Below are 22,610 nucleotides of genomic sequence, written 5' to 3' on the forward strand. Positions count from 1 at the left end.
ATTCATGTGTTACTAGATTACTCTTTAAGTCACGGATATTAGTATATGAACTCATTTGCTTTGCTGAAGAACTTTATAAAACAACCATCTGAAGAAGGGCTTCCCTCTTCCCTTACAGGGCGCGACACAGGGGCTTTGATCGGCAGTCCAAGAGCGAAAGGAGAAAAGCACCTGCAAAGGAGATTAATTTTAAAATGCTCCCACTTGGGGCTGGATTAAAACTTCTAAAGTACCTAAAAATGGAAAAGACGCTCACTCTCACTGCCTCCTACAAAATGAAAGATAAAAACAGGCTGTAATGGTCAAACCAGCGTAAGAACAGCCCACAACGCTCCGATTTCCCCCACGATGACTATTTTCATCCTTTTTAAAAATATACCTAATCCTTGCTCAAAAAAGTTTGTTGAGATTTTCTTTGTTTTGTTCTTGGCACCTTTGCTCGGCTGGTGCCCTAAGCGTGTATTGAGTGTGCCCGCCCTGTGACCTGGCCCTGCCACCAGCCCGTCCATCGGCCACGGACGGGAGGACACGCATCCCAACCTCATTGGGGATGTGAGAGCCCAGAGCCCTTCAAAGGTCCCCAAGGCCATCATGGAGTGGAAAAGCGTGTGCGCGTGTCGTGTGTGTTACATTTGTGTGACACGTTTGTGTGACAAAGTGGGTTTGCACGTGCATATATGTGTGTGGTATGGTATCAGTGTATATTGCCTATGAAGATTTTATATATATGCGTATATAAATGTATATTTATATGTGCAAATGAGAGAGAAAGAGTCAGGAAATGCAATGTGGTTTCCTGGATTAGATCCTGGAACAGAAACAGGGACAACAGTGGAAAAATCAGAGAAATCTCGATAAACTCTGGGTGGCCCCGTCAGGAAAGCGTCAGACTTCGGCTCAAGTCATGATCTCAAGGTTTGGGAGCTCGAGCCCCACATTGGGGCCGCTTTGGATTCGGACCCTCTGTCTCCCTCTCTCTGCCTCTCTTCCCCCCCCCCCAATTTGCTCTCTCTTTCTCTCTCTCAAAAATAAATATTTCAAAAAAAGAAAACCGACTCTGGAGTTTGGTTAACGGTAGTGTGCCAGCAGCCCCTGGTAGTGTAGGGTGCTACCGTCAGGGAGACTGGGTGAGGGGTATATGGCACCCTACGACTTTCCATCAAATCTAAAATTAAACATTTATTTCAAACAAGTCTAGAAGGAATTGTATCAAGTTCTAGAATGGAAAAACTAGTCTACAGTAAGGACTAGAGGTAAAAAGGAAAAAGGTTACTTTGGGAGATGTTGACGGGCACGAGGGGAAGCTTTGGGAGCTGGAGTGCTCCGTCTTGCCTCGGGTGGTGGCACACACAAAAACGCACCGCCCTGGGCACATGCAAGCCGTCACTTTACTGCAAATTCATATCAAGTTTAAAAAGCAAACAATTAAAAATATAGTCTGGAAGACAGAACAAGTGTTGGCGACGATGTGGAAAAAAAGGAACCACCCGGGGCGCCTGGGGGGCTCAGTCAGTCGGTTAAGCATCTGCTTTGGCTCAGGTCATGATCTCACAGTTCGTGGGTTCAAACCCCGCATCGGGCCCTGTGCTGACAGCTCAGAACCTGGAGCCTGCTTCCGATTTGTATCTCTCTCTCTCTCTCTGCCCCTCCCCTGCTCATGCTATCTCTCTCTGTCTCTTAAAAAGTAAATTTTAAAAAAATAAAATAAAAAGGAACCCTCCTGCACTGCTGGTGAAAACGCACACTGGTGCGGCCATGCAGAGAACAGTCTGGAAGCTCCTCAAAACATCAGAAGTAGAACGACCGTATGTTCCACAATCAATCGCACTACTGAGTATTTGCCGAAAGAACACAGAAGCACTAATCTGAAGGGTTATTAGCAGCATTATTTACAATAGCCAAACTATGGAAGCAGCCAAAGTGCCCGTCAATAGAGGAGTGGATAAAGAAGGTGTGTGTGTGTGTGTGTGTGTGTGTGTGTGTGTGTGTGTTTACATACACACTCAATGGGGTATTATACAGCCATAGAAAAGAATAAAATCTTGCCATTTGCAACAACACGGATGGGTCTAGCGAAATAAGCCAGTCAGAGAAAGACAAACACCATATGATTTCACTCATATGTGGAATTTAAGAAACAAAACAAATGAACAAAGGGGAGGGAGGAGACACATCAAAATACAGACTCGTAACTACAGAGAACAGACAGATGGTTTTACCAGAGGGGGTGGGGGGGATGGGTGACGTGGGCGAAGGGGGTTAGGAGTACAATTATCCTGATGAGCGCCGAGTAATATACGGAATTGTTGAATCACTATATTGTACACCAGAAACTAATATAACTATGTTAACCACACTGGAATTAAAATAAAATAAAATAAAATAAAATAAAATAAAATAAAATAAAATAAAATAAAATAAAATAAAATATTAAACAAAACCAAAACAAAAAAAATGCAGTCTGGAAGACTTTACACCAAACACACAAATACATTCCCTTGTGGATTTGGCTGCAACGATAGAGAGGAAACTTAAAAAAAAAAATTATTTAATGTTGATTTTTGAGAGAGAGAGAGAGACACACATAGAACGCAAGTGGAGGAGGGGCAGAGAGAGAGGGAGACACAGAATCCGAAGCAGCTCCAGGCTCTGAGCTGTCAGCACAGAGCCCAACTCTGGGCTCGAACCCACGGGCTGTGAGATCATGACCTGAGCCGAAGTCAGAAGTTTAACCGACGGAGACACTGAGGCGCCCCCCAAGAAGTCATTTTAGAGTTTCACTTGAATTTCTCTAGATGTTTTCTTTTACTTTAACCTTATGGAGAAAGCCAAATACTAGGTTTTAAAAAAAAAAATACATTAATACACTGCTATATGTTTCAAATAGAAGATTGTTGTGTCTTATTACAGTGGAACATAAATACCCCCTTTCCTCAAATTTGTTATCTGTGTGTCTCCCCTTCTCTGAGTGAAGCTTCACCAACATACATCAGGCCCCGAGAACAGGGCCTGGCCAATTGTGAGACTCCAATAAATATTTAAGTAATCAATATCCTTTGAGTTGGGGATCAAAATCATTCTTGCTTAAAAACAGTGAACATCTATAAGCACTACTTACATTTTTCCCCCTCTCCTCACCTCTTCTTTTAAAATTATCAATGGGTAATTTTTTCAAATTACCATTCAATAAAATTGACCTTTTCCTAGTGTATGGTTCTATGAATCTTGACTTAAGTTTTATTGTTGTAATTAATACTCCTCAGCTGTTGATCTGTTTTCTCCAGCCGTTCTGTTTCTCCAGGCGTGGTGGGTAGGCAGCATTAAAGTTCCCCCAAAGATGTCCACATCCTAATCCTTAGAACCTGTGGCTGTGTTAGCCTGCGTGGCAAAATGGCCTTTGCAGCGTGATGACGGATCCGGCAAAGGGGGAGGTATCCGGATTATCCTAGTGGCCCCAAGATAGTCTCAGGGGGTCCTCAGAAGATGGAAGAGAGGCAGGAGGGACAGAGAGTTTGGAGTCGGAGACCGGATAGACGTGGCCACCAAATGAGCCACGGAATGTGGCAGGCTCCGGAAAAGGCAAGGCAAGGCTTCCCCACTGGCGCCTCCGGAGGGGGCAAGCCCGTGCCAGCCCGGTTTCCGCTTCCGACCGCGAGAACCCTGTGTGGGGCCGTGAACTGCTGCTGCTCAGGCCTCCGCCTGTATGACAGTTGTTGTACAGCGGCCGTCGGAAACGGACACGCCAGGTTTGTCTTCCGATTGCTGTAGGGGTTGCCGGCGTGATGTGCCGCCCGGCGTTCTTCTCCTGGACTTCGGGGAACCTCGGGTAGGCAGTTACTTTTCTCTTCGGCTCCGTGACCCTTGTCTGGAGCCCTAGGAATCCCACCGGCAGTGGCAAGGCGGGGGCTTGGGCCCTGTGAGTCTGTGACTCGAGCGCAAGCTGTCTTAGCCCCCCTAGCTCACCCGCTCGGCTTCTTCTCTCCAGCGCGCTCTTGAGGTTGGTGCTGAAACACACCCCTCAGAGGCTACCTAGACCCAAGCCCAGCCCACTGGCAAGGGGGGTGCCTCGGGCCTCCAGTCCTCTCAGCAGAGCCCAAGACCTGACACACATCCTGTGGGCCCCACGTCCTGGCAGCCATGGGGGTCCATGCTCTCCAGGCCGCCATGTTCCCAGAATCCCACTGACACACTTAATCTCGCTCCAAAGAGCCTGATGGGGATATGCGCTATTATGGTCTCCATTTTCCAGATGAGGAAACTGAGGCCCCAGAAAGCTTAGTGCCCTGTTTGAGTCCCTACACCTCTAGCTACTGAGCCAGAACTCTCTCCCCGTCCTCCCTCGGAAAGGTCCAGTTGAATACAGTGTGTCCTCCAAGCCCCACTAATACACCCACGTGTCCCCGGAGCGCCTGAGCCCATCCCACCCCTGAACCTGGGGCTCCCCGCCCCCCACCATGCATTCTGCACATCCACTCTGGCTGCAACAACCATTTTGCTTGGCCATTTACAGCTGCTGACTGCTCACACAAGTGTTTTAACGAAAATCCATGGTGTGCCTATTAGCTAGGGAAACATTTATTCTGGTGTTGTCGGAGAAGCTCTTCTAGACTGATGTGTGTGCACGTGCGCGTGTGCGTGTGCATGGGCGTGTGAGCCGGTACGGGCCTGAGTGTGCGTGTCTGTCGTGCACTGTGTGCAAGAGCACGTGTGTGTGTGTGTGTCCATTCTGATGCATGTGTACACATGCCTGTGCACACACAGAAAGAAACGCACCTTTTGTTATTAAAGATTCTGTTGGAAGATGCTCTGGGTAATTCTAAGCTGTGTGTGACTGGAAAGAGGCTCTTGGGTTTGTGCCCCCAAATTGACTGTTTTCCTGAGAGGGGAGGTGAGTGACGCCCGCCGGGCCGCATCTCCTTCTGCTCTGCGGAAAGCCTCGTAAAGAACATCTTTTCATCATTCCCACTTTATGCGCTGAGAGAGGTGAAGTCACTTGCCCAAGGTCACACAGAGCTCAAGTTCAAATGCAGTTTTATTGGACTTCCCAGCCTGAGGGCTAAATCACTCCACTCTCGGCCTCAAACCTTCTCGGGTCAAATGGAGACATTCTAACCATCCCCACTCAGGCCGGGAGGGCAAAGTCGGCCTCACTCCTTTATTAGTTTGTTCATGCCTGGGGGCCAAGGATCTTGCCAGTTTTCTCCAGCAGAATCCACGGAAGGTTCCAGCACATCAGAGCAACTGAGAACGTATTTGTGGATTGATTTTCCTGATAGGCTCTCCTTCCCAGGAGGGGCTTGCTGGCCTTGCTCGCGCATCAGGACGCCGCTGGGCCCTGGCTGGACAAAGGGCCTCCCGCTCTGAACCCCTCTTGCTTCTGGAATGAAATCCCGAGGCTGTGATCTGTCCCGCCGGCCTCCCAGGCTTCACTTTGTGCCCCTGCTCCCTCACTCACCGGAGTCCAGCCACACGGGTCCTTCTGTCCCTCCTTTGAGGCTTTTCCTGTCCCCGTTGCTAAAAGCACTCTCCCTCAGTCTCTGCTCAGAGTGGACCCCCCATCACTTCCAAACGTGTGTAAGATTTGTTACTCCCTGGAATTACCTGGGTTGTGCATTCCGCTGTTTGTGCGTCCTTCTTACACAGTGTCATGACGGCAGCGAGGCCACCTCTTGGCATCCGTCTCCCCTTAGGCTAGCACGGTGCCTGGCACGGTGGGGCCCCATAAAGGGGGACGCAGAGAATAGGGTGGTCCCTACCCCACACGGTGTCTGGAAAGTTAAACATGAGCGTGAGACATGTGTACACAGTACTTGGCACATAGCAGCACTCGGTAAGGGAAAGTTGTTATTTCTTCAATCAGCAAGCATTCATTGAGCAGCTGCTGTGTGCCAGCCTCGAGCTCGGAGCCAGGGAGAGAATGGTGAGGAAAACCGAAAAGGACCCTGCTTTCCTGAGCTGACTGTTCACGGACAGGGAACAAAATAAATACGTGAAGTACACCGAACGCCAGGAAGTGGTAAGTGCCATGCAGGAAAACAAAGCAGAGAAGGGGTTCTGGAGGGCCGAGGGCGAGTGCCTGTTTTCAACAGGATGGTGGGGAGGTTTCACAGAGAAGGTGATATTTGAGCAAAGATCTGAGGGAGGGGAGGGAGGGAGCCTCGCAGATGTCTGATGGAAAACTCCCCAGGCAGAAGGAAGTGCAGGTGCAAAGGCCCTGGGGTGGGACCCTGATCCTGTTAGAGAATTCTAACGTCTCCTCTCCGTGCCGTTTTCTTTCTCAAAATTGACAAGCACAAGTGTGTCCCGCCCAAGTGCTGCCGAAAGTGTGCAGCATCTCTCCCTGTGACCCGGCCGCCTGTCTCTTTAACCTTGAATGCCTTTTTGGGTCTCATGTGTCACTGGGTGGCGAGTGAGCTCCCCTTACTTCAGAAGAACGGCATGGGATGGGGGGGGCTTAGGTGGTGTCCGCCTCACCTATTACTGCCAAAAGTGGTCATGGGGTTATTTTTAAACGTGGGGAGGAAGTATTTATTGTTCCCGGGCCGAGGAGAGCTGGGCAGCCTGTAGGATTCTCCTGGGGAGCAGTGCTGTGTCCGTCCCACCATGGTGAGTAGTGAGGGCTCCGGGCTCCGTGAGGGGTGATGCCCCGGAGCGGGTGGGGGAGGACACACCACCTACCAGCAGAGGACCAGGGGGGAAGGGCAGAGAGGTGGCCTTTGAGGGCCCCAGGCCCTGGTGGAAAAAGCAGTGCTTGCTGTGTGCGCACAGAGGAACCCCAATCGATGCCCCGATAAGCCACAAATAACAGCAGCTCCCAGGGACTCGCAAAAACAAAATAAGAGGGTTGGCTTTTTTATGGCTTGTCTACTGACCTCTCGAGGAATCAATAGCTCCCAGGGCTCGCAAAATGGGATTGAACGCTTTTAAGGATCAAATTGTAATTCTTTTCTCTTGTTCAGGCAGCTGGGAAAAAGAATCTTTTTGTTTTCACCTTTTGAACTTGCAAATTTAAAACCTTTCTCCTTCTCCCCCCTCCCCTCGGCGTGTTGTTTGGTTAGGGGTCCCCTTCCCGAAGCAGGAAGCTCCCAAATCAGGGCCAGTGTAGGAGAATGGTTCAGGACCCGGACTCTGGAGTCAGACTGCCCACGTGCAACTCCGGTCCTGCGTCTTTGTGCCTGTGTGACCTTGGGCAAGTGAGCCAACCTCTCTGAGCCCCAGTAGACTCCCCAGTTAAATAGCCACAGTAACCATAGCCTCTACTTGACAAGATTACATGAAATCATGTATGTACAGTGTTCTAGTGTTTGCTCTCACTACTTAAAGTCAGAGAGAAGCGGGTGGAGACAAATGTTAACTTGCCCTTCTCTGCACTGTGTGCACGCACACAAGGACGGAACATTTAGAGAAGATATTTCACTGCCATTTGGATCACAGGAGAACTGGGGAGGGGGAGCGGTGGGTTTTAACACGCCGAGGAAGTGTCATTTCATCTCGGCGTTCCTCACGGTTTAGTGAGCCTGACGGTTCCCCTCCCCAATCAATTCTCCTTCTGTGCATTACTGAACTTTTTTTGTGAAAAGCATTGGAACAGAGGCAGCTGGGTCCCACCGGGGCTGATCTGGAAGTGTTACCGCCTTCCCCAGAGACGCGTCCTCACCTCCTCTAGTTCACAAAGGTGGTGCCACAAACCCACGGTCTCGGACGATCCACCAGAATCAGGGTGCATTCTGGGTCCACCATTCTGAGATGAGACTGGGCCTCGTAGCCCGTTTCACAGATGAGCGGCTGAGGCTCACCCAGAGATGGGACCCAACGCCCAGCTTCTGACTCCTTAACTGATGCTCACCCCTCCCCCGCAGGCACCTAAGAAAGCCAAGAAGAGAGCAGAAGGCGCCAATTCCAACGTGTTCTCTATGTTTGAACAGACCCAGATCCAGGAATTTAAGGAGGTGGGTGCAGCTGTTCAATCATCGCCCGATGGAGATTCCCACCTGTTAGAAGGAACGTTCCCGTCCCCCGTTCCCACAGGGACCTGGTGGTTAGAGGTTTTTATCCTCCAAACACCCCCAAATTCAGTCTCAACATGTGCATGAAGCATTTAAAGGAATTATTTTTAATAATTTTGCCAATCTCAAAGTAAAGCGTATTTCTTGTTGCAAATGTTGGGGGAAATCTTCAGAAAAGCACCAAGAAGAACACAAAAATGACCTATAATTCTACAACCCAGAGATAATCAGTTAACATTTTAATATCTGCCCTTCAAGTCATTTTTGTATTGTGCGCATATACCTTTAAGCTATTTTTAAACTAGTTTGCTATTTTTCTTTGAGCAATTCCGCATCAACATTTTCTATCAATTTATCGAAACCACTTCCCATGGCTGGATGTTACATTTGCTTAGAATGCTCTGCGATTATAAATAACACATCTTTGCTTGTTTCCTTGGGGTAAATTCCTAAAAGCAGAAGTGTTGGGTCACAGGAACTTTAAAAAAGGAACTAAAAACAACTAGAAGCACTTGCCCTCCAGAAACGTTGTACTAATTCCTACTCCCATCGGCCCCAAAAGGAAAAAGTGCCTTTCCCCCCACACCAACCTTGAGTATTAAGAGCCTAAAAATTTTATTTCTGCCAAACTGAGAGATGAAAATGAGTATCTCTTAGATTTTAAATTATACAGCCATCCATTGTTGGACAGGAGCAAGGCTGAAACCCTGTCACATCCAAGGGGAGTGCGCCTTATTAAATAAACCTAAGTATTAATTAGGGCAAATTAGGCCACTGCCCGCAGGCTTAGAAGGACAGACTCCAATGAACTTTCCAACAGACCCCGCGGCTCACACTGAGTCGGCCACACTCCCACCTGTGCCTCCGGATGAAAAGACGCAGAAGAGGCCGGTGTGTCCTCTATCAAAGGGAAAACCTTTTGGGACTTCCAAATGGGAAGCAAACCCCTAACATTTCTTGCCCTCACTAACGTTCAGATCACAGGAATGCCGTGTCCCCGAGGCCCCCCGGAAAGACCAACTCCCACGATGAAATGTCATATCTGAACTTGAAATCGTCACCTTCCAGGGAGAATACTCCACCCCACACCCCACCCCCAGTCCCCGTCTCCGGAATGAGATCAGCTGCTGGAGGGTGTGGGGAGGTGCAATCACTTTCAGTCACCAGCTACAAAGAACTCAAAAAACATAGAGAAGAAAAGTCATCTACAAAGCATTTGTAAGCGCTTGGAGCCACCTGGGAAAGATTGCTGGCCCCATTTTACAGATAACTGGGCTTTGGGGGGTGGGGGCTGCTGATGAGACCCCAGGCGTTAACTTGATTTTTTATTTTACTTTTAACTTGATTTATATTTATTTATGTGAGAGAGAGCATGCATGCACAGGCGAGGGGCAGATAGCGAGGGAGGGAGAATCTTAAGCAGGCTCTGTCTGCACTGTTAGCACAGAGCTGGATGCGGGGCTTGAACTCAAGAACCGTGAGCTCTTGACCTGAGTGGAAATCAAGAGCTGAATGCTTAACGGACTAAGCCACCCAGCTGCCCCTCACTTGATTTTTAAAGTAACAACTTTATAGAAATATAAGTCACACACCTTAAATTCTCCTTTTTAAAACTCCGTGTGCAATTCGATGGTGTTTTGCTACAGTCAGGGAGCTATGCAGCCATCACCACCAACTTCCAAACATTTCTATCGCCCCAGAAAGAAACCTCACCCCCATTAGCAGTCACTCCCCTTCCCTTCCACCCCCAGCCTCCGACCAGCGCTGATCTATTTTCAGTTCCTACAGATTTGCCCGTTCTGGGCATTTTGTAGAAACGCATCGTACAGTATGTGGCCTTTTGCCCTGACTTTTTTTCGTTCGGCATCATGTGTCCGGGCTCATCCGTGTTGTGGCTGGTGTCAGGATCTCCTTCCTCTTTAGTGCTGAGTCGTAACCCATCGCGCGGCCAGACCACATTCGGGGTGTCCGTCCACCCGCTGAAGGACATGGGGCTGTTTCCGGGGCGGGCCGTTGTAAAGCCGCTGCTGCGGACGTCCAGGCACGGTTTCCACGGGGACAGATGTTCTCAGTTCTCCTGGGCAGACGCTCGCGGGGTGTCTGGATCATGGGGGAACGTGGTGCCTAACGTTCTGAGGAGCGGCCAGTTTCCAATCTCCGACCCTTGATCTGACGTCCTCCAGCGCTCCCTCGACCCCAGACCCCGTATCCCCCCCGCCCCCCAATCTGTGGCCTGATGCCCGGGGCTCCTCCACCAGCTTCTCCCGGGCTGACCGGCCGCCGCCTCCTTCCACAGGCCTTCACCATCATGGACCAGAACAGAGACGGTTTCATCGACAAGAATGATTTGAGGGACACCTTTGCGGCCCTTGGTATGTGCCCCCTCTAGGCCTGCAGGAAGGTCTCATCCCACCCTCCTGAGAGGTGGAAAAGGGGCCACTGAAAAGGTCAAAGCTTGTCATTTTCCAAAGAAACGGCTCCATCATGGTTGGCCTTTCAGACTTCAGAGGATAAGCAAAGAAGCATTGAGGCTTGGAGTCTCTTCACATATCTTTCGTTTCTCTGTTAAACTAACTGTTTTTGCTGTGATTTTGAATGCAATGCCAGCTCACAACAGAAAATTTGGAAAATTCAGAAAAGTATAAAGGAGAAAACATTAACCATTAGGTCACATTCCACTGTAACACTTCAATCTCTCAGTCTTTTCTAGGTGCATTTGGTTTTTTGTGTGTGGAATTTTTGTTGTTGTTGGTTTTGAGATTTTGGGTCCAGCTTTTTAAATGTAACATCTCAGTAGTGTGAGCATGAGTGTATGGAGCTTTTTCAAAATATACATGTCCATCCTGCCACCACCCACCCCCCTCCACTCCTACTCCCAGAACTCAGGGCCGCCATGAATGGCTGAGCGGGTTGTGCACTACACAATTCTACAGATTACTATTCACATTTGTGGCCACTGTAGATTTTTATATTTAAAACATAAATTACCTTAAGAAGGGGTGACTTTTAAGCATTTGCACAAAGGCGCTATACGGGCTTGTGGCTGAGGCTAGCGCAGGATCTGGGAGAATGTCCGAGGCCGTGTGGGTTGCTGGAGTAATTTGAAAAAGTTCCCCAAGGTGATTCTGCTCAGTCCCTCCCACCTCCAACCGAGAAAGGGATCATTTGTAATAGGAGCATTTTCCATTTCAGTAAAAAGTTAAAATATCTGTTTAAAATGTTCCAGGTTCTGAAGACCCTATTATAAAAATAGCTAACCCCTCACCACGTTAGATGTTTGGGCTGTGTCCAGTGGCCTATTTTAATTTTTTTAATGTTTATTTATTTTTGAGACAAAGACAGAGCATGGTGGGGGATGGGCAGAGAGAGAGGGGGAGACACGGAATCTGAAGCAGGCTCTAGGCTCTGAGCTGTCAGCACAGAGTCTGATGCGGGGCTCGACCTCACAGACCGTGAGATGGTGACCTGAGCCGAAGTCCGACACTTAACCCACGGAGCCACCAGACGCCCCCAGCTATTATAAATGACACTGTGGACAACATCTTTTCGTGGAATCTTGGGCCCCGCCCACTCCATCTCTGCTTGTCTCTAGACTAGATTCCGTGAAGCGGCACCAGGAGGGCAAATGCCAGGGTCCTGACAGCGTTTCTGCCCCGGCGAGGGGGCCCTGAGTGTATCTGTCTCCTGCCCTAGGGCGCGTGAACGTGAAAAATGAGGAAATTGACGAAATGCTCAAGGAAGCTCCAGGTCCGATTAACTTTACTGTGTTCCTAACGATGTTTGGGGAGAAACTTAAGGGTAAGTTCATGAGTGTCTCTGTGCGAGTCCGTGTCTGTGCATCTGCATTTGTGTACCTGTGTGTGTGTGTATCTTTACGTGTCTTTGTCTTTGGGCATGAATTAAAGCATTAGGAGGCTTCCCAGGGGCGTTGGCAGAAGGTGACGACAAGGTGACACTGGGGGGGGAGGGGCGGAGGCAGCAGCTAACGCTGCTCCGAGCCAGACCCCCTGCTACATACTCTGAACCCATGACCTCATCTGGCATCTGGGAGGTAGATTCTATTCTTATACCCCATCTAAAGGCTCAGAGATGGAAAGCCACTTGCTTGTGGCCACACAGCTAACAAATGCTCGAGTCAGGATTCGAATCCCAGTCTTTCTGAATCTAGATCCTCTTTTGACCTTGGGTTTGCTCAGAAATGATTGGGTCCTCAGCCCACTCTTTCTAATTACCGAGGTTCAGTGCTCAGAGGAAGGCAGGGCCTTTCCTCCAAGCAAAGCAGCCTTGCTCGGGCTCCCCCATCTTTGAGGGGCCCTGCCTCCTGGGGTACCATGGGCTCCCAGCCGCCCCTGGCATGATTCAACCCTGCTTTCTGTTTCAGGAGCAGACCCCGAGGAGACCATACTCAACGCGTTCAAGGTGTTTGACCCTGAAGGCAAAGGGGTGCTCAAGGCTGATTAGTGAGTGGGGTCTGTGGGGGAGGACGTGGGGGTCCCCTGCCTCCCATACACACACCTGCCACCAACACCCCCTGTTCTCTTTTGGCAGCGTTCGGGACATGCTGACCACGCAGGCAGAGAGATTTTCCAAAGAGGAGGTAACGGCACCCTGGACACACGGCACCCAGCTCCTGTGGCCCCCACTTTCTAACACACCCCTGGTCCCACCCTGAGCCAGGGCCTTCCACTGAGCCCCTCCCTCATTTCACTCCCTCAATCACCCTACGTGGTAGGCACTACTAGTATTATTCTCATTTTATAGATGGGGAAACTGAGGCCCAGGGAAGTTAGTCACGTGCCTAAAAGGACAACACTACTAGGAAATGCTGGGGCCTGGATTCCAACCCAGGTCTACTCCTGGTTAGAGCACCAGTTTCCTAATGTTGTGAGGGTGGTTTGCAGGGTACCCCGTACTGTCGTGAAGGTTCTGCACTGCACAACTCTCCTGGATGCTGGACTCATAAAACACATTGTAAAGTATGTGTTTGTTGCAACTGTCTTCCAGCCGGCAGCAGTAAAGTGTCCTGATACACTTCTTTAAAAAAACAGACAGACAGACACCTATATGATTTTTCTGGCAGGTGGCAGTGAAGTGCCTGGAAGGAGGGGCACTTGGCTAATTCACCAAAAGTCCTGTATCAGTAAGCCATGATCCTGTTGAGATCATTAATGAACCTGAATCTATTTAAAATAGCCCCTTGTCAGGCCTGATTTCAGCAGGTTTCACATTTCGCTAAAAATTTTATTTAGAGTCTCCCCCCCTGCTTCCCCCACCAAAACTCAAGCAGTTCAAAGAGCCTGCCCTTCACCTCCCACCAGCCTGGTGAGTCTGGACAAGCTCTTGGACCTCACTGTGCCTCACTTTCCTCATCTGTAAAGTGGGGACAGTAATAAAACTTCCCTCTTAGTGCTCTGTGAGGGTTAAACAAGTCGATATGCAGGAAGTGCTAGGCACGAGGTAAGCCCACCATAACGTGTTAGCTTTATTAGCCAATGTGTATTTTTAAAAATAACTAGCCGATACTTTCTCAGTGTGGATACTGCACGTTAAAAATCTAGATTTCTAGTTTCCCTCAAAGACTCAGATTCCCTCAAAGAGTCCGCCCTCCTTGCCCACACGGCCCTACCCGGCCGGGCCTGGGCCGCAGGCACCTCTGGAGGTGGGCTGCGTCTGTGTTTCCCCACAGTCCCCACCAGCCCCCCTCGCTCCCCGGCATAGCCTGCTCAGCCCCTTTGCAACCCCCAAGCCTGCAACCCCAGCTTCACCCGCTGCAGGCTGGATTCCCAGGAACCTCCCGACGGGACGGCCCTCGGGGTCAGCCCTTGCAGGAGGGCAGGGAAGCAAGGAGGCACGGACGGAGATGGGGGGCTTGATTCGGGCTTTAGGAGTGCCTTGGCTCCCTGCCGCCTGCCCCGCAGGGAGTCCTGGAGCTAGAGGCCCCACACTGGGCCTCACTACGCACCCAGGTAGACCGTGACCTGGGGGCTGGCAGCTCTCCACAGCAGCTGAGCCACGAGGCCTTCCCGGAGGGGGCCCTGAGTCGTGTCCCATGCCCGCCACACCCCTCTGCCTCTGCTCCGGGGCCGCCCCCACACAGCTGCCCCTCTCACTTGCCCTCCTGCCGCACTCAGCACGTGTTGCCGGTTCTGGTTCTTTGCAGATTGACCAGATGTTCGCAGCCTTCCCCCCCGATGTGACTGGCAATTTGGACTATAAGAACCTGGTCCACATCATCACCCACGGAGAAGAGAAGGACTGAGGGCCTCATCACCCAACCCCGGGCTTGTCTTTGGCAGGAGGTGGTCCCCGCCTCCTCCCACCTTGCCCAGTAATGCCGCCATCCCTGCTCCTGGCCTGTTAGCCGCGGGGCTGCCTCGTTATCCACCTCTGTCTTCTTTGCAACCTCAGTAGTTGCAAGATACTCCTAGGCCGCACATCCTGCAGATGGAAATCCATCCAGGAGCTGTGTGCCAATAAACAGGAGGTTGTGTATTTGCTCATGGCGTTTGTCTGACAGAAGAAGAGTAAGGAAACGTCCTTTGCTAGTTCCCATGAAGGCAGAGTATGAGTGAGTGATGTCCCTGCTGTCATTATTATTGAATCCCAGTGACTCTTTATTTGCAATAGGCCTTCACAGCCACTCAGGACTGTTTCTATTAAGGGCCACAATTTATTGGAATGGTAACTAGAGGACCACGGCCCTATCTTCCAGAGAGCTCAGCTTCCACTGCGCCTAGCTTCCGCGACATCCTTCCCTTCAGGACGCCATTGGGATGTTTCTCCCATAAATGTGCTCAGCCGGGCCCCATGATGAATTAAGAGCAAGAGGCCTCACATTCATGCTAAGAATATGGCTCATTTGGCAAAGAAAAAAATCATGTCTGTTAACTGTAAGAGGTTCATCTCTAATTTCAGATAACGGAGCCCCATCTCAGGGGGCTCGGGAGCCCTGGTGACCTCTCAGTGCTCCGACTTCTCTCCCGTGTCCCACAGGGGCTCCCAGAACCCTAATCTGGTCTCTACGTAATGAGTCTGAGGAGACGCTGGGGTTAAAGAACAGAACATTTATTACCTCTGGTACAAATGCGGCCCTGTCCACCTCAGCCCACTACCTTCTTCTTGGGCCTCAGGACGTCCCCCTTGTCCGGTATGCTGCCTAAGTGCGAGTTCCTGTTTCGAAACTCTTTCGCAGTGCAGTCGCTGAGCACGAGCCGCCGAAGGCTGCTGTGGTCCAGGGGCTGGTCCACTGCGTCAGAGACGGGGCTCGTGTGAGGAGCTGGGAGATCGAACCCGGCGAGGGGTGGGGATGGGACGCTTCCTTCCCAGGGACGGTGCCTCTCTACCCCGTTCACGGATGCCCAAGGCAAGGATGTCCAAGCCTTGTCTGGGCTCCCTCCACAGTGCTGGGGGTGGGGTGTGAATATTCTTGAGGTTCAGGGAGCAGGTGCATCGGCAGAGGTGTACTGCCCAGGGATGCCCAGATGGTAACTGTTTTTTCTCCCAGAGAAGTATGCAAAGTTGAGCTGAGTTTAATATCAATGAGACAGGGCCACCATGTGCTGTTGTTCAGGATGTAGACTGAACAGAGACATCTAGGGGGACAGGTGAATGGATGGGCTGAAATCCAGCCCTTGCCCCACTTGATTGCCAAACCATGTCTACACAGAAGGGGCCCCTTAATTAATCTGTCCAGAGGGGGTGCCTCTTCTAATTCATACATATGACCCATAGAGACTAGTGAGCTAAGAGAACTCATGTTTATCAACATCCCGTGAGCAGAAGTGAAGACATCGTCTGCAGGTTCCTGACCTGGAGAGGGTAGCGTTACCGGCATCTGGCCCAGCCACCCTCCTCCTCTTTTAGGAACTCGAAGGGAGGAGAGAAGCTGAGCAAAGGTTCCAACACCAGACCCCAGACCCAGCTTTCCTTCCTGCCGAGTTTCGGTTGCCTCGATTCAATCAAACCAGAGATGTGCGCGTGCGTGCGTGTGCGTGTGCGTGTGTTGACGCCCTTCCTCAGTCCTCCCCCTCCATCTCTGACACACCTCCATGCTTGATCCCTGCTTAGAGAGATGAGGCAGCCTTAAAAAAAATCTGATTTTCTGATTACTAAAGTTGCTCAAGACCATTGGAAAACAGTTTCAACTCTACAGAATTGTTGGACAGGGAACAGCCCACTGGTCTGTAAGCACCACCTAGAAATTCCGCCTGCAAATCTGCCTATAAATCCTTTGCTTTCATATGCAGAATCAAGACCCCTTCCTCCTCCTCCTCTCTCTCTCATTATACACATCTCTTTCCCTATTACACACCAGGGTTGTCCAGGGCTGTCTCGTACTCTGTGGGATTTCTAGCAGCTTCCCTGGCCACTAGATGGCAGCAGCATCTCCCACCTCCCAGGTGTGACAACAAAGTATCTCCAGACATGGCCCAAAGTCCCCCGGATGTTATAGGATATAGGCGCCGCAGCCATGGTTATATATCCTATAATCCATACGTAATTGCACGTATGTAATTTATATATAACTGACAAATTTGAGAGTGTGTGGGTGAGAGTTTATATAGTGTGTGTTGCGGGGCGGGGGGGGGGGGAGTTTACGCGGCCCGCGGCACCCCTGCCCGCAGCACCCCTGCCTGCAGCACCCCTGCCCGCGACCGCACAGGGACCCTGCCGCGCGGCGGGGGGCCTGGAACTCACACAGCCAGTCTCTAACGGGTGAGCAGTTCAGTCGTTTCCCGTTGGGGGCTGCCGTGAACACGGCCCTGCTTGCATCTCAGAACCTTGGGGGCGCGACCCGTGAAGGGCCGGTCTGCACCGAGCGGGGGCGGGCCTCACAGCTGTGTCCGCGTCCCAGGCTTGCCGCGCCTGTGACCTCACCGCCCTCCAAACCCGGTGGGGCCGATTTTCTCCCCGCGCGAGGGCAGGGTCAGGAAGGAAAACTGACAACCCGCCGGGGGCCACAGTCAGGCTCCTGTCGCCAACCAGGCCGCAGAGGCCTCACCCATGAGGTCGCGGGACAGGGTTGGGGGGCCGGGAATGGCCGCGGGCGGGGTAAGACTCAGGGGCACAGGGAAAGGGGAGAGAAGGGACTAGGGAATCTTGTGCCCTGCAACTTGCCGATTTGTAAACTCCGGGCACTTTAAGGTTCATTTTAAATGATCACAAAGTAGTGATTTAAAAAAAAAAACCATCCAGGATCACTACGCTTCAGGCTCTGCGGCTGGGTCACCGCACTGTGGAGAGACGCGTCCCCAGGCAAAACAAGTCAAGGCGCCACAGCCATGATGGACCCCGATGGAATGGTTGGGCCCACAGGGCTCATAAAGGGAAACTGAGGCTCAGCACTCAGACGCTGCCCGGCACGGGCCCCCAGCAGCCTGTGCAGCTGGGGGAGAAAGAGAACTCACCTTCATCCAGCCTGTCGCTGAAGGGGTCAGCCCTGAACACCGGGGGGGTGACCTTGATGGGTTCTGCAGGCTTGAGGAGGGCAGAGCCGCCCCAGAACGGGTTGAAGAAGGGCTGCGGGATCTCGGGCTCCGCCCTTTCCGCGTCCAGGACCCGCCGGTAGGACTCCAGCAGCAGCAGGTCATTGGTCTTCTTCTCGATGATGGCTGGGGGGAGAAAATCAGTGAGAGGAAAGGAAGGGACAGAGAATGGGGACATGTGCACCTCTAAGGACGAGGGCTTTCTCTTGGGTTGCACCCTGCCTTCTCCAGAGAGCACTATCATCCCGAGAGGGCAAAATGTGGTTTTTGAGAAGCAAAACAAATCTGACTTAGTAACATAAAACATAGACATACAGAACATTAACTACTATAGCTTTTATCTGCAGTTAAAACTTCCTGAGGAGAACAGTTAGGAAAAGGATGTCTGAAGAGGCTCCGCAGGAGGCAGCTGTGAAAAGGTGGGAAGCCAGCGGTTACAGTAACTACTCAAACTACTGATTTTTCCACTGTGCACTCAGTCTCAGGCTTCCAGACCTTCGCTCATGCTGTTCCTTCTGCCTAGAATGCTTTTCCCTACACTCCTCCCTGAATAACCCCTACTGGTGTTTTGAGACCTGCCTCAGGCCCCTGCCACCTGCAGGACTGCTTCTCCGGGCTGCCGGGTCCGGGGAGCGCCCCTTCCGCGGCGTGTCACAGCCCTGTGCGTTCACTGGAGCCGTGTGTCCACACCCACTCTGCATGTGATTGTTGGACGCCGACCACGCCAGGCACACGGCCGGGTGCTGCGGTGCGTGGAGGGAAAATAAAACAAAACAACTGTAACAGCGAAGACGCACTCTCGGCCCTGACGAAGCTCGTAAGCTTCAGCGTGTAGGACAGAAGGACAGATCCAACAAGTACGCAGAAAGATACACACATGCCTTGCTTTCCAGATGCTCACTGTCTAGATTCGGTAACTCCTGGATCTGGAGAATGTCTTAAATAAACCTCGTGCTACCTGTACTGTTGTCATTCTTTCTGAAAATCCGAGACCAAAAATATTTGCATCTGGCACTTGCAATAGCTTCCAAAACCACACAGATTCAGGGAGGGAGAGCTCCTGGAAACAGAGTGCACGGATGTCACGTAAAAGGACCGCCGCGAGAGGGAATGACAGCGTGCGTGGAGGGGACACCAGCGTCAGGTAGGCAGTGGAGGGAAGCTTTGCTAGGGAGAGGACATTCAAACTGAGAGCTGAGAATGAGAAGGAACTCAGCCTGTGCAAAGGCCCTGAGGTGGGGTGTGCTGAGGGGAGGGTTGGAAGAACACGTAGAATGGTGTGACTTGAGATGGCAAGCAAGGAGAGAGAGAGAGAGCGCAGGACAAGAGTGAGAAATGTAAGCAGGGGCCGGGCTGTGTAGAACAGGAGAGGTGTGGGCAGGAAAGAGTTAATGCAGCAGGACCCCTAGACATCCCTTGAAAGACCCACTTCCCAGGTTGGCCTGGGGCTGGCATCAGGGACCTTGGATTTCAGGAAGGTTCCTGTCATCATTAACTGATAATAGAGGCTCAGTGTGCCTAACCTGTATGTATAAAAGATGTTTATGCTAAATAACCGCGTTTTCCCCTCAAAAATCCTGGGCACAGTCTCTCCGGGGTGTCCTCTCTGACCCCCTCTGGATGAGGACCCTTGGACACTTGCTCCCGGCTTCCTGCAGACTCCACCCCATGCCCCTTTTCTCCTGCTGATTTTGCTTTCATCCTTTTGCTATAAGAAAGCCACTATATGCTGAGTCTCTGAGCCTCCTAGCTCCTCCCTGAGCCCAGCAGGAGGGGGCGACTGGGAAACTCGCAAACACAGACTGTATTAAGAACCTTAGGCTGTGTTCTAAAAGCGAGCCATTCACTCCAAATTGTGATGATCTTCCTTCTCCATCCTGAGCTAAGGGCCTATGGCTAGATGTGTGTGTTCGAGTCAATAGGCATTTGCTACCTGCCAAGCACTGCTCTGAGCACTTTATTTCTTCCTTTCCAATCCGTATGCTTTTCAGTTCTTTTTCTTGCCTTATTGCGTGGCTTAGTACCACCCCTATGATACTGAGTAGGAGCAGTGAGAACAGACATTCTTGTCTGGTTCCTGATCTTAAAGGAAAAACATTCAGTTTTTTACCCGTGAGCGTGAGGTTAGCTGGTAAGGTTTTGTAGACACCCTCCAAGCCTCAGAAAGTTCCCTTCCAGTTCTAGTTTGCCGAGGGTTTTTATCATCAATGGATGTGGAATTTGTCAGGTGCTTTTTCTGCATCTGTTAATATGATCATAGCTTTAAGAACTATTAATTTATTTAATCTTCCCAACAACCTTACGAGGTAGGTATTGGTTTACTCCCTGTTTTTTTTCAGATGAAAAATCTAAAGTATAGAGGGTTCGAAACGTTGGCCAAAGGCACAGATCCAGGAAGCCAGAACCAGGACTCAAACCCAGGGAGGCTGGCGCTACAGCCCGCATGCTTCACCGCCAGGCTCAGGGCCTCCCCGAGAGCAAATCCTCATGACCGCTCCTAGAAAGCCCCAGAAATGGTTCTTAAACGTCCGACGGGCCCCTGCCCTTGACTCACCAAAGTACTCTGGAAGGTTGGTGTCAGTGATTTCCCCTGTGTCCCCTAAGTGCCCCAGGATCATGGCGGCATCACAATTTAGCTTTTTAAACAGACTCTCCACCGAGGTCTTGAGATGCTCCAAGGTCTTGCTGATTTCATTGTAGCTGGTCTCATACATGTCTGCCTCCTCCGTGGTCTTCTTTAGTTTCTCCTGGTGACAGACCCCAATTCCCACCCCAGGTCAGCCGGGCTGAACTCAGCCCACCCCTGACGACTTTCAGTGGAGATGGGGGTTTGGGACCCTCTGGAACCAGAGTCTCTGAACAAAGATTTTCAAACCTCTGAGGGGGTGCAAAATCAATGAGCTGAGCCTTAATTTTAAAGAAAGTAAATAGAACAGAAAAGAAAGGAAGAGAAAATACTAATATGCACTGCAGGTAGTGAGGGTAAATATTGTTAAATGGAAGTTTTGTTTCACTTGCATGTATGTACGTGTGTCTACATGTATACTGGTTACAGCATTTTTTAAAAGCTGGTGATTGGGGGCACCTGGGTGGCTCAGTCGGTTGAGTGTCCGACTTCAGCTCAGGTCATGATCTCACAGTTCGTGGGCTCGAGCCCCGCATCGGGCTCTGTGCTGACAGCTCAGAGCCTGGAGCCTGCTTCCGATTCTGTGTGTCCCTCTCTCTCTCTCTGCCCCTCCCTTGATGATGATCTGTCTCTCTCTGTCTCTCAAAAGTAAATGTTAAAAAAAATTTAAAAGCTGGTGGCTTAATTGTGGCCCATAGAAAGGAATACGTTTTATAATGCAGCCTAATTCATAGTACACACATGTAAACATACATATGTGTGTGTTTATATAGATTATCTAATCAATTGAAATAAACAATTCACAATATTCTTATTGTGTGTTTTCAGATTTTCTATTCTGTTGTTTCCTTATTTTTTTTTATTTTTTAAAACATTTATTCATTTTTAAGAGAGAGAGAGACAGAGCACGAGCAGGGGAGGGGCAGAGAGAGGAGACACAGAATCTGAAGCAGGCTCCAGGCTCTGAGCTGTCAGCACAGAGCCTGATGCGGGGCTCGAACCCATGAACTGTGAGATCACGACCGGAGCCAAAGTTGGTTAACAACTTAGCCACCCAGGCACCCCTCTGTTTCATTATTTTTAAAGGCTCATTCGATCCAATAAACTGATCTTACCTCTCACTCTCACTGTTTAAAACACGGTCTAGCCCAGTGGGTCTCAAAGTGGGGTCCCTGGGGGCCCAGGCACACCAGCCTCACCAGGAACTTGTTAGAAATGCAAATCCTTGGGCTCCAGCCCAGACCCTGAATCAGAGGCTCTGGGAGCGGGCCGGCGACGCGGGTGTCAATGAGCCTCCAGGTGGATCTGACGCAGGGTGGGGTCTGAGCGCCCCAGCGGGCGATCTCGGCTTCACGTTGCTATCACGGAGGAGCTTCAAAATGCCGCTGCCTGACCCCAGCCTCAGAGGTTCAGATGATCTGGTCTGGGGCGCAGCCTGGGCGTCCGAGGGGAATCTGATGTGCACCTTCAGGCTGAGAGCCCCTGCTCTGGGTTGAGAGCTTCCAGTCGCTTCCTGACTCCCTCCGAGTGCTCAGCTTGCTAAGGTGACCTGGGCCCTGTGAGGACTGCCCCCTTCCCGGTGGCTCGGGCATCGTCCCAAATAACAATCCCATTCACACACCCATTTTCCAGGTGAGGACACCGAGGCTCTGAAGCGCAGCCAGGAGAGGAAAGCCACCACCTGAACTGCCACTCGGCCAGCACACCGGGCGGCCTCCTCCGTCCTGGCTCCCAGGACTGAGTTTCCTCCTGTGACAGCAAGGCCGCCCGCTCACTCTGAAGGTGCATTAACGATCACGTGGTCAGGCCAACAGAGCCTGACGGGGCTGTGATAACAGGCGTCCGCCACCCGACACATGGTCTCAACACAGCCTCACAACTGCTCCAGGTTTCAGATGGGGAACGTGGAGGTCAGAGAAGAAAGGCGAACTTGTGTTTAGCGTCCTTCTGTGGAACAGTCTACGTACCTGACCTCGGGTTCCTTTCTTGAGCAATTATTTAGTACCAAGGTGAGGCGATTTTGAGGTTTTACCAATTTACGTGATGAACAACAATAGTTACATGAATAATTCTCTGCTCTGCCCTGTGCCTAGTGTGTAGATGCTTGACTTTGCTCAAACCTCATGTGCCGTTGAAGTGAAGATCATTGTTAAAGGTAGAAAACAGAGGCTCAGAGAGGTTGAGTCAATTTCTCAAAGTCACACAGCTAGGAAGTGACTTTTCTGAGAGTCCTACCCAAGCATTTGTTCCAAGGGCCCAGGGCCTGGTTGCCTAACTCCTATGGAACACTGCCCCCCATTAAGGGACCGGGGCACCCACTTCTCCCAGAGCATCAGGAGATGAGGAGAGGGAAGATGTGTGGAAAACTCCAGTAACACAGCAGAGGGAAATAACCTTTAGCAGCAGGTAAGAGGCCTCCAAGTCAGGCTACAGGCAAGGGAACAAAGAGGGGATGGAAAGACTTGGCGGGGGGGGGGGGGGGGGGGGGGGGGG

The 22,610-nt window shown here is 51.0% G+C and overlaps 2 protein-coding genes and 2 long non-coding RNA genes across 4 annotated transcripts in view; 2 read left to right on the forward strand and 2 right to left on the reverse strand.

Moving 5' to 3' along the window:
- Positions 1–5,014: 5,014 nt before the first annotated feature.
- On the reverse strand, positions 5,015–5,792 carry LOC115278052. The gene is made up of 2 exons (XR_003902666.1): positions 5,602–5,792; positions 5,015–5,377 (listed from the first exon to the last, which is right to left on the reverse strand). It is a non-coding gene; the product is annotated as an uncharacterized LOC115278052 (long non-coding RNA).
- A 707-nt stretch (positions 5,793–6,499) lies between these two features.
- MYL2 (myosin light chain 2) lies at positions 6,500–14,502 on the forward strand. The gene is made up of 7 exons (XM_029922485.1): positions 6,500–6,606; positions 7,860–7,949; positions 10,303–10,378; positions 11,700–11,804; positions 12,388–12,466; positions 12,555–12,603; positions 14,167–14,502. Exons 1-7 carry the CDS (start codon positions 6,604–6,606, stop codon positions 14,263–14,265), a joined length of 501 nt encoding a protein of 166 aa, XP_029778345.1. The 5' UTR covers positions 6,500–6,603; the 3' UTR covers positions 14,266–14,502.
- A 553-nt stretch (positions 14,503–15,055) lies between these two features.
- Positions 15,056–22,610, reverse strand: part of CCDC63 (coiled-coil domain containing 63) — a 36,071-nt gene continuing 28,516 nt past the window's right edge. Inside the window, exons 10-12 of the mRNA XM_029922484.1 lie at positions 20,046–20,238; positions 17,414–17,617; positions 15,056–15,252 (exon numbers count right to left, since the gene is read on the reverse strand). Coding sequence (XP_029778344.1) covers positions 15,107–15,252; positions 17,414–17,617; positions 20,046–20,238 — 543 coding nt within the window. The 3' untranslated portion in view covers positions 15,056–15,106. The remainder of the gene's footprint in view (positions 15,253–17,413; positions 17,618–20,045; positions 20,239–22,610) is intronic.
- LOC115278055 lies at positions 16,686–18,454 on the forward strand. The gene is made up of 2 exons (XR_003902667.1): positions 16,686–16,721; positions 17,839–18,454. It is a non-coding gene; the product is annotated as an uncharacterized LOC115278055 (long non-coding RNA).

The sequence above is a fragment of the Suricata suricatta genome, chromosome 14 (genome assembly GCF_006229205.1).
Source record: "Suricata suricatta isolate VVHF042 chromosome 14, meerkat_22Aug2017_6uvM2_HiC, whole genome shotgun sequence".
Classification (NCBI taxonomy): domain Eukaryota; kingdom Metazoa; phylum Chordata; class Mammalia; order Carnivora; family Herpestidae; genus Suricata; species Suricata suricatta.